The 12,264-nt window shown below is 34.9% G+C and overlaps 2 protein-coding genes across 2 annotated transcripts; both read left to right on the top strand.

Moving 5' to 3' along the window:
- Positions 1–3,441: 3,441 nt before the first annotated feature.
- LOC138333814 (zinc finger protein 235-like) lies at positions 3,442–12,002 on the top strand. Its single transcript, XM_069282426.1, has 3 exons — positions 3,442–3,494; positions 8,388–8,458; positions 9,562–12,002. Exon 3 carries the CDS (start codon positions 9,612–9,614, stop codon positions 10,686–10,688), a length of 1,077 nt encoding a protein of 358 aa, XP_069138527.1. The 5' UTR covers positions 3,442–3,494; positions 8,388–8,458; positions 9,562–9,611; the 3' UTR covers positions 10,689–12,002.
- On the top strand, positions 5,045–5,806 carry LOC138332691 (uncharacterized). Its single transcript, XM_069280681.1, has one exon. It carries the CDS (start codon positions 5,045–5,047, stop codon positions 5,804–5,806), a length of 762 nt encoding a protein of 253 aa, XP_069136782.1.
- Positions 12,003–12,264: the final 262 nt, after the last annotated feature.

Below are 12,264 nucleotides of genomic sequence, written 5' to 3'. Positions count from 1 at the left end.
CATGTATCATAAACTGTTTCAAGAGGAAATACCAAAAATGTAGATCGACAAGATACGTGCATGTACGAATCATTACACAATAATATATATACACCAAAAAGCATTGCATCACACATAAGTCTAAATTTAGTGAAATATAAATCTGTGAAAGAAAGATGATAAAACAAATTAATAATACACCTGAGACACCAATATCCGCCAACACAGGGATGATAAATATGGTTGGTAATGTCTGGAACGGTTTGCTAGAATCAGTTGTGAATCCTGCTAGATTTAGTTTAGTTTGATTAGTTTAACGTCCTATTAACAGACAGGGTCATTTAAGGACGAGCCAGGTTTGTTGGTGGAGGCAAGCCGGAGTACCCGGAGAAAAACCACCGACCATCGGCCAGTACCTGGCAACTGCCCCACATGGGAGGATTCGAACTCGCAACCCAGAGGTGGAGGGCATGTGGTAATATGTCGGTACATCTTAACCACTCGGCCACCGCGGCCCCTCATCCTGCTAGAAAAACATCTAAAGGACACCATGTATAGTACATATTTGTTTACATCAAATGTAATTAACCATTCACACACTATATAATCTGTGTAATATGTCTTATGATATGGACATAGAAGCTGTCAGATAAAGGCGAATTCGGCAGATAAATAGTAGCCAAGGAAAATAATACAATAATATATATATATAAACAAGTTCAATAAAACATATATGTGTACTTGAATAATGAAACTGTTTACATGTGTAGATCGATCTGCTATTCCAACAACTGATGAAGGAGATCCTCGGGGGTTCGAAAGCTGCTGTTCCATGAAGACAACTTGGCCGTTTTACAATAAAAATATGTAGCAGCTCTCTGTATATAATCAAATAAAGATTAACAAATTAATAGTATATTTTAAACAATATTGTCTTGATCTGATAAGAACATCTTTAAAAGGCTTAAACTTTTCTTTTACTCGTGTCGTGGCCAGAAATATGGTCTGCAGTATCATTAATGATATAAAAAAATGGAAGCTCGTCCCAAAGAAATTTCGATAATGCTAATTTACATGTCATAATATCTGAATAAAATGCGTACTTGCACAATTTATAAACGAGGTGGTGCAACAACACAAAGGTCAGGCAATATAAGCTTAATACATTTTGACATATCCTAATATATTCAATGGGATTAAGCATGTTAAATAAAAACCGGTAAAAAACCCATTCAACATACATTTATGTATATGATAGAAAAAAAATGTAAAATTCTGTGTACAGGTAATTCCCCTAATTCTCAAGTATCTCTGTATAACACTTATGAGGAAACGACTTTAAAATTAACACATTTTATAAGGATTAAAAAATATAGCACATATATATACATGTATCTCCGTCAAACGGTCAAAATCCGTTAAATGTTTGCTTCCCATTTGGTCGGGTATACTGATTTATTTAAAAATATCTAGACGTCAAAGTATTATTAATATTGCAAGCATTTTAGTTTGACTTGCACATATGTCTGTTTTTACTATAAAAAATAGACTAAAATGAGTTATCAATCTGTTATTTCAACTTTATATCCATAAAAGATAAAATGCAAATTGACTGATTCAATCGTTCTAACCGTCTAAACGAAGATCTACTAAGATCGGCTGCTCCCGGCTAAATTCGTAGAATTTAATTCAATCGGCAAACATCGGCCGATTCCGGTATCCTCCATGTACAATCAGGAGGAACCCCACAACATGCCAGGCAAAACAACTGATTATAGTTACTACCATTCCAGGAAGGTAGCAATAATTGTACATGGATTGTATATATGTTTTCTTAATAACAATGATTATATTTGGACATTTTCAGATTCCTTAATAATTTTCGAAATACAATGTGTACCATCAGTCGCGAATATGCAGGGTTGAAGTAATTAAATTCAAAACATTGTATTATGGTTGAATTTTTGACATTTCCATCTCATTTCTGTCCCTGTCTCTTTCATGTCTTAACATATTTTGTCTCCTGGGCTTTGAAACAATATCGACATTTTGTTTACGTATTTTTTGCAGTGTATAATGATATAATAATTGATCCATCCCCATCTCTTTCTTTTTCTCTATCTTTTATATCTATCTGTACATTTATGTCTCTGTGTCTCTTTCTATGTCTATATCTGTGTTTGTCTTTCTATCTTTATTTGTATTATATGCACATGTGTGTCACTCGGGAAATCGGAAGTGTAAATTTGCAGGTCGAATATTTCCAATGAAAATTCATAGGAGTTATCGCGCTTCGTCCAAATCACCATTTTATACCGGGATCAGTAGAGTGCCCATAGACCAATTTCAGACGTTTTATGACATTCTAGATAAAAAAAATCCGTAAAATATCCTATACACGTTCAATGTAGACTATGATTTTTACAGATTTTTGATCTAGACCCCAAACACGTCTAAGCAATTAATAGTCTATGGGCACTGTGTTGGTCCATAATTACAAAATATCACAGAAACACAATTTAACAAAGCATGACAATTTATTGACTCGTGCCCTATTCGGGCCTCTAACCCACGATCTACGGCACCCAATCGCCTAGCCAAACATACCTGTATACAAACTGTAACTAATTTTCAGAACCCTGTGTCAATTTTCAGAACATGAATATACCGCAGTCTCCAAAAACACGCACCTCGCACAACATACACTCAACACATCGCATACATGGGAGGCCGTCCTTAAATGACCAAAGCTGTTAATAGGACGTTAATTAATCAATCAAACAAACAAGTATATAAACTGTAACTAATTTTCAGAACCCTGTGTCAAATAGGTGTTCAGGTCATGTTATACTGAACATTTTATCGTGATTGTTTCCTATATATAAGATAACCATGTGTTAATTTTGTTATAATAAGTGCGATATGTATATAAGCTTCAGGCGTTTTCGCTATCTTTTAGTTGTAATTGTGTCGGGCTTCGTAACATGTTAAACTATTTTGTAGTGGCACTGTTACACAGGGCCCATTTTCTACCTTATACCAAAATTAACGCTATATAACTCTCGGAAACAAACCGAAGTGTCTAAATGTATAACTCATACACAAAATGCATAACGTTATTCTTAAAGTATTTGTGTAATTAACACAAAAATACATATGAATTAACTCGTTTCACTTTCGTTGCATTCATTACTTCATTGTATACAGAATAATACCATTCTGTGTATGACATAGTGCCGTGGATTTTTTTCGGGACGCAATTAATTATTTTCGAATATTTTGATCTTAATTCGTCTACTTCTGTTTTTAATAGATAAATCTTTAAATGAAATCTCGATGATTAGTTTCAGTAAAATCGATGAAAATGGAAAGGCTTTTTTATATACCTAAAAATGCTAATTTTACAGCACTTACCAATCCGGAACACTACGTACCGATATGCGGACCTGCTATTATAGAGCTAAACTCATTTCCGGTAATAGCTGTTGAAAATGTATCGTCTAAGATGATATTTGGTAAGACCTACATGTCTATTTGAAGAAAAAGTCTGACCAAAGCGCAGCTACATGTAATAACACATTATTCTAATTCAAGGATTTATAAGTAGATAAGTGATCCATTGCACCAATGAGCGGAATTTTAGGTCTATTTGTAGAAGGCATTGTTATCCTAACAGCCTGAGCTACACAATCAAGTTGGGCACATATAAATGTATTGCTATTATAGCGATATATAGCTATAATAGCTATTTATAGCTATACAAAACTGACAGTAAACAACATTTTTAGCTCGCCTATTCGAAGAATAGGGGGAGCTAATGTTGTCACCCCGGCGTCAGCGTTGGCGTCCCATTTCACGTTAAAGTTTTTGAGCAAGTTTCTGTTTTGTCAATTGTTTAAGCTTAAGTCATCATAAATGTTTATGATTTTATTTTCCTAATGTGTATGGATGCTGAACGTGATATTACAACCAATTTGGGGCCCTTTAGGTTTTTTTTGAGTCTGTTAATTTGTCATATTTCCATGTTCAAATAGCAAATAAATGTACTTGAACATCAACTAAAAAACTAATCCGAAGCTTTTCTGGAAATATGTTCGAACTAATACTAACACAGCTACAACGATTGGAAATGTTACAATGCCATCAGGAGAGCTAACATCGACCTCCGAAGAAATAGCCAACACTATGAATAAATACTTCGCCAGTGTGTTTACTGCAGAGGAAAGAATCAGAGAAAGACCACACCTTTCAACCAGAAATTATGCTGAACCCCTTGAGACGATTACTGTGACTGTCACACAAGTTGAAAAAGCCATCAATAAAATCAACCCTAACAAATCACCAGGTCCAGATAATATCCATCCAATGCTGCTGGCAAAAACAGTTAATGAAATAAAAAGTATACTAACTATTATATTCAACAAATCAATCCAAGAAGGGACACTCCCAGACCCATGGAAAAAAGCCAACGTCTGCCCAATATTCAAAAAAGGTTCAAGGAAAGACCCAAGTAACTACAGACCAATCAGCCTGACCTCAGTACCTAGCAAGATTTTACAAAGAATAGTGAGAGACGAAATTGTCAAACATATGGATACCAACAACCTATTCACAAAAGAGCAACACGGTTTCAGACAGGGACGTTCATGCACCACTCAATTACTGGAATGCCTGGAAGACTGGACAATATCAATGGATGAAGGGCACAATACCGATGTGATATACCTGGACTTCAGCAAGGCGTTTGACAAGGTATGTCACAGCTTACTGCTACACAAACTGGAACAATATGGTATTAAAGGGAGAGTACTCCAATGGATAAGAAATTTTCTCACGGACATGGAACAACGAGTAATTGTTAACGGAACATGTTCCCATAGTCTACCTGTAACAAGTGGAGTTCCCCAAGGAAGTGTTCTGGGACCTGTACTGTTTCTGATCTATGTAAATGATATTCCAGAAGTTGTGCCATGCCTCGTTAAAATGTTTGCTGACGACACCAAACTTTACAAACAAATATCTACTCCGGGGTAGCAGACAAGAACTACAAAATAGCATAGATAAAATGGTAAAGTGGGCAGAGAACTGGCTGATGACTCTCAATCTTACCAAATGTAAACATATGGAGATTGGTAACAACGAGAAAACATCCCAATACAACATCCGGAACGAATCCTCAAACATAACTATCCAGAAAGTCTCAACAGAAAAGGATCTAGGTGTGATCATAGATGAGAAGCTGAACTTCTCGGAACAAGCTAACATAGCAGCACAAAAAGGAAATCGTATCATGGGAGTAATTTTTAAGTCATTTACATACATGGACCAACATATATTCAGAACTCTTTACAAATCCCTGGTACGACCGCACTTAGAATATGCCACTACCATCTGGTCACCATTCCTACAAAAAGATATCATCAAAATCGAAAATGTCCAACGGAGAGCTACAAAGAGGATTAAAAATATCAAAGACTTGTCCTACGAAGACAGACTTAGAACATTGGGTCTCCCTACACTGGAGTATAGACGAAAACGTTGTGATTTGATTCAACTATACAAGATTATTAATAAGCATGATAAAATAGTCTCAGACACAATGTTTAGTAGTCGACCATACCAGTCAACCCGAGGAAATACCCACAAACTGTTCAAGAGACAGGTCAGGCTGAATACAACAAAAAATGCCTTCTCCAATAGAGTCGTCAACCACTGGAATGCATTACCAAACGAGGTAGTAAACGCCAAGTCAATCAACAGCTTTAAGACTCAGCTAAACAAATATTGGAAGACCAACAACAAGTTTGTCCTAAGTGATCATCCTTAGTGAGGCCGGTAGTGTAACTTTAAAATAGATTTGGTCTAAGGAAACTGCAAAAGAGACTCTATTAAACACATATGCAGCCTATAGACCAATTCTGATCGCCAGTCTACTCAGGTTTATATACTCATTTACCATTAAGTAGTACAAGTTGTTTGGGGATTGCCCCGCCACTTGTATCAGTGTTCCCCATTATATATCATTGTATCAATCTACCCTATAGATAGATCATAATTTTATGAAACTAAATCTATTAACTAGTACGTATACACATAGGGTACCCTCAATTCATTTGACACCAATATTTTAAAATGATACATATTCCCAGTCCCTATGACTGGAATTTATAGATATTTTATTTTTTTTTGTTAATAGTGATACTTTTAAATTTTTGTAAATAACTCTATAATATCTGTGCGTGCGTAGCCGGAACTCAAAAGTCGGTGTAGGAGGGGGAAAAACCCCTATCTCCACCAAGATCAATAATACCATCAATGCCTCTCTACAAGTGTGTACACTTTCAACGAGGCCGCCATCAGCGAAGTATCAGCGAACTTCTTCTGAATAGGCGAGCTTTGCTGTTCCCCAACAGCTCTTGTTGAAGATAAAAATGCTTCCGCTCAAAACTGACTCCTGAAATTTGCAGTGGTTGTTTATAACGATCATCTTAAATGTATTTACACATTTAATAATTTACTAACCAGCAGTCGTAATTTTTCAGTTCTGATACATATAAATGTACTAGGAGTTGAATCAATGGATCTTATAAAAAATTACTGTTGAATGTATCTATTACTATACTTTCATGTACTTAGAACAAAGATGTGTTTCTAATATTTGATATTTGATTCATTTAAAGATGCTCCACCGCCGACAGAGCATAAATGATATTCATCATTTGGACAATAATTTGTGTTTAATCGTGTTTATATAAATATAATTAACACCAAAAATAACATTAAATAATTTATTTCGCCTTTGGTGCATGCTCAATCATTACTCCATTCCATATAGAATATAGTGCAACAGATTTTTTTCGGGATGCAATTAATTATTTTTCATATTTTTAACTTTAAGTAAAATTAGAAGCTCAAATTTTTCAATGGTGGTACTGGTGTAAAGTAAGTAACTTTTGTAACTGAAGAAAAATACTAAATTGTCTGCTCCTGTTTTTGATGGTGAAAGAATACTATTTGTCAGCGGTGGAGCATCTTTAATGATGTTATTTAAAAATTGATTCTGTATTTTACAGTAATTTTATTTTATAAAGACATGTGCAGAGAAATTTTCATCATGCTTGAACTTCATTGTAAATTTTATCTCAAAGCTAGTTTTGTGTGTTATTCAATCATCACTTTGTTTAATATTTGCAGTCATATGTATATATCATCTTTATTTTTTACAGGAGAAGCTAAGACAGATTATAAGACAAGTTTACAACTTGTGTCTAATCCCATTTGTATATAACATGCAAATAAAATATGTTTAAATCAAATAATAATAAAAAAACAATTATTCAAACATATCGAAAGCAGTTTAGATGAGGTATAATTAAGCTAATTAAGTCAATTATTGTTCTATTGTTTCGAACGAAAAGTGGTTGCATAGTGTTCAAAATTATCCTTATACACATGCATTCCCTGCAAGTTTCAGAAGTCGGTTTTTGGCGCAAACATTTTTATCTCCAGAAATTTAGTTTTTTTTGCTAGTTTTGTATAGCTATAAATAGTTATTATAGCTATATATAGAGCTCTATAATTCAATTTTGCTTGTAACGAGCATTTTCATTGTCTAAAAATTAACTTTATCAGCTCATAAAGGAAAAAATGGCGTCTCCATTTGTGACGTTGCTTCTGATTACCTGAGAAGACAGTGTAATGATTTCATCGACAAAAGAGTCCCAAAATGAATTTTGAATGTTAAAAGATTATCTTTAAGATTATTATAAGGATTAATTTGAATAAAAATTTTATGTTATGGAGATATAACACAAAAATCTGAGTGTACTCTCATCATAAACCTCTTTGCGGTTTATTTAGAGTACACTCAGATTTTTGTGTTATATCTCCATAACATAATTATATAAAAAATCCATTCAAGTTAATCCTTAAATAATAGCAATAAATTTACATGTGCCCAATCTGACAATGTAAAATATAATTGTTATTTCTGTTAGACATTTAGAGTGTCAATATTTATTCCCCATTTATTTATTGAATGTGTTGATTCAGAACCTTCAAACAAATAATGGCTACAGGTATGTTTATGATTTATAATCATAATTCCTATCATGCATGTCTAAAAAAACCATATACAATTTAGTATATGTTTATGTGTTGTGATATATTTTTGTAGGTCTGTTCCTACTGAAGACGAGTTGGGCACATGTTTATTTATTGGTGTGATAGCGATATATGGCTATAATAGCTATTTATAGCTATACAAAACTGACAAAAACAATTAGAATAATTTGTTACTTATTAGAGGGGAAACCCAATAGAAACATGAAATGTCACTCTGATCTCAATATTTAAATTTTTTTTTAAAGTTGATTTATGAACTTTATAAAATTATGAAATATTTTCAGGTAAATTGGTAGACTTGGCGTTTGGTGGAGTGTAATGTAATCAGAAGTATTGTCTACTGAAGGCTGGAAAGGTACTGTATGTAAGAATATATATTGATTAAAAGCTCACTTTCGTTAATACATTCTTGATACTCTAGGGTTCACTATCACTCATGTTATATCCACCCCCATACTAGACGCTTCAGGGGTTGCTATCACTGACGTTATATCCACCCCTGAACTATGTCGTAGTTAAACTGAAGGCATCATAAGACACAGGTAATTTCAGCTAAATTTGATTCTTTGATGTCATCAAAAGAACAGAATAACAGAAGATGTGGTTGACAGCATGGCTTTGAAGTGGGCGTTGCTCTCTCTGTAATCTAGATCTTCAAAGGAAGTCTCTGCAGGCCTGTGATTGGTCAGTTTTTCTTTTTCCTGTGTTGCCTCCAGTTTCACCATGAGACAGTCCAGGGGTGCATATAACATCAGTTGTAGTAACCACTGGAGTATTGATCACTTTATATTGCCACTGAAGTAAATAAAAAACCTAATTAAGGCCTAGCTGTTACATGATGCAGGAATTAATAATTTTACATGTTTACAAAATGTTTTCTGTAATTGATTGATGCTTTAAAGTGACTAGATTCAATCAATTTTAAGTAAAAGTGAGTAATTATAACTGGGAAACAATTAAGTCCCATTCCTGGACGACCAAGAACCACTCTTAGTGAATAGGACCATTATAATAAAACTTGCCCCAATCTATGACGAAAGTCCGAGAAAATAGCGTAGTAAATTAGGGCTTTTCTATTTCTTAGTGTTATGGGTTAGAGTATTGTGTGCTGGAATTACATCTCCTGGTAAAGGGGAGGTAACTCTGATATATGAATAAATTTCAGATACCCAAGACAGTATAGGCTTCAATTGTCTTATCTATCTTGTATTGTTTTCTAAAATGCACAGGAATTCATAACAAGCTTACATAATTCAGTATGTCATTATCGTATAATGTAAATGGTTTTGCTAATCAGTAAACAAGCATCATTTTCCTGAAGTAAAGAGGAAATGCCAAAGTCAAAATTTTAGGATCCAACTGCAGTATGAAATCCAAATATCATATGTGTTACATGTACATGTATATACATAATCTACATATGTTTGTATCTGTGATGTATTAAATATCTATTTTCAGGTACTTAACACAAATAGAAGAAGTTTTCCTCTCGAGTTGGCGGTAACAATATGGAGGAACATCAAGGAACTGAATCTGTAATTTCTGATGCTACCTGTGAGAATATGTTTTCTTTACAAAATTATCTGAAGACATGTATTAGTAAAAACACAAAAGAGAAACAGTTTAAATGTGACGATTGTGGAAAGCAGTTTGCTAAAAAGTTTGATCTGTCACAACATCTTAGAATCCACACCGGAGAGAGACCATATAAATGTGAGGTCTGTGGGAAGGAATATGCCCGGAGTAGTAGTCTCGGGAAACATATTAAAATTCATATACGAGGGAAACTGTTTAAATGTGAGGCATGTGGCAAGGAATTTTCAGAGGGCAGCAGTCTATCAAAGCATGTCAGAATACACACTGGGGAGAAGCCATATAAATGTGAGGTCTGCGGAAAGCAGTTTTCAGAGAGAAGCAACTTGTCGAAACATATCAGAATACACACTGGAGAACTACCGTTCAAATGTGATATCTGTGGAAAGGCATATCCTCGCAGTAGTAGCTTGGCCAAACATGTCCGAAGTCATACTGGAGAGAGACCCTTCAAATGTGATATCTGTGGAAAAAAGTTTGCGGAGAAAAATAACCTTTCCACACATCAAAGAATACATACGGGAGAGAAACCATTTAAATGTGAAGTTTGTGACAGCGAGTTTTTCTCCCGAAGTAACCTTGCTAGACATGTAAGAATACATACTGGAGAAAAGCCATTCAAATGTGAAGTTTGCGGGAAGGAGTTTTCTGAGAACAGCGCACTTTCAATACACAACAGAATACACACTGGCGAAAAACCTTTTAAATGTGATGTCTGTGGTAAAGGGTTCTTCTGTCGGAGTAACCTCTCTAGGCATGTAAGGATACATACAGGAGAGAAGCCATTTACCTGTACAGTCTGTGGCAAGGAATTTACTCAGAGCAGTAATTTGTTAATGCATATCAAAAGAAAACATGAAGCAAGCGATTTAAATATGACATCCGAGGGACAGAATTTTGATGCACAGAAATTTGTGGCACAAGATTATGTTACAATTTTCAGTTGTGAAGATGTACCCCTTACCACCGATGAACCAGAAGACACCATATAGATCTACCAGGACATCACCATCTGAGGAATGAAAATTCCGAATTTGCTTATTACAGAGTTATCTGCACTTGCGGGTAGGTATTGATTGTGACGTCATGTGTTTGCGACTGTAACGTCATAAGTTTCGGAGAAAACGACGTGAATTGCGCTCACAAAATAATGGCGTAACAATTGATACCTACCCGCAAGGGAGCTAACTCTGTAATATGCAAAGACGGAATAATAATGTGCTTAAGGAGTTAACTGCATTACGTAGAATAGATGAGGAAAAACATTCACTTAAACATAACTATATCTTTTTAGCATCTCTGTTTGGAAATGAAACCGTTTACATATATTTACAATTTTTGCCTTCGATCACCTAGTTGGTCTAAAGGACCAAGATAAGCCCATGTCTTCATTATACGTATACCCAGTCTTTGATGATATCTGATCATGTGGTCATCTGTTGGGGACCACACATCATTATATAGTTGGCTGTTCAAATCACATTTCCTCCGGATTCGTCGTCCATCCCCCCGTTTGTAAACAATTTTTGTTATTGCTAGGTACTGATGGTATCTTCATATAAATGTTGCAGGTTTTGTTTGTATACTGTACATAGTGATAGGTTACCTTCTAGCTTCACACTAGAGGGAATTTTCCTTTTAGCTGATCAGTCTGTAGAGCAGCGGTCGAGGAAGTCCAGGGTCGTGGTTTCAAGCCCAAGATGGTGGCACACTATTCTCTCCATGTTACAAAAAAAATCATCTTAGTACATGTATATACATTTTGCCCAACAGGCAGCCATTTGGAATTTGACATCCCTGATACTCCAGGGGTTCCAATCACTTACGATCTCTACACCCCTGGACTATCTCATAATAAAACTGAAGGTAGTTCAGAGGAATACATCGATCTAAACCAATCACAGGCCAGCAAAGATTTCCTATGAAGACTACAATACGGATAGAACGATGCCCAACTTCAAAGCCACACAGTCAACCACAGTGTACCTTTATATGGCTCTTTTGATGTACATCAAAGGAGTAAATTACCTGTCCTGTTGCCTCCAGTATTTGTGTCACCTGCAAAACAAGTGCAATACATAGGTATCTCTATGTCGACTTAAGCGTTTGCGTCGACTTCAGCGTTGCTGGAGTCCAGAAAACGGTATCTGTGCGATAACTTAAGTATTTATTGTCCATCTCCCCAATTTCAACCAAACTTGGTTTATTGTTTTATATCATTGAGATCTCGGATGAGTTTGACACTGGTTAAAATCTGTCAATATTTGCGAGAGTTACGTGACATTAAAATTGTCAAAACAAATAAATCCATGGTTTCTGTTCGATAACATTAATATTAATTATTCAATTTCAACCAAATTTGATATATTGCCTTATATCAATGAGATCTATGATTTGATGGGTTTGATACTGGTCAAAATCCATCAATATTTGCAAGAGTTACATTACTTTAAAATTATCAAAACAGACAATTTCTTGGTTACTGCTCAGTAACTTTTGTATTTATTGACGGTATGCGATTTCAACTAAATTATGTATATAGCTTTATATCAATAAGATCTCAGATGG

The sequence above is a fragment of the Argopecten irradians genome, chromosome 10 (assembly GCF_041381155.1).
Source record: "Argopecten irradians isolate NY chromosome 10, Ai_NY, whole genome shotgun sequence".
NCBI lineage: Eukaryota > Metazoa > Mollusca > Bivalvia > Pectinida > Pectinidae > Argopecten > Argopecten irradians.
The sequence above is the reverse complement of the archived record's forward strand: the minus strand, read 5'-3'. Positions and strand labels throughout refer to the sequence as shown.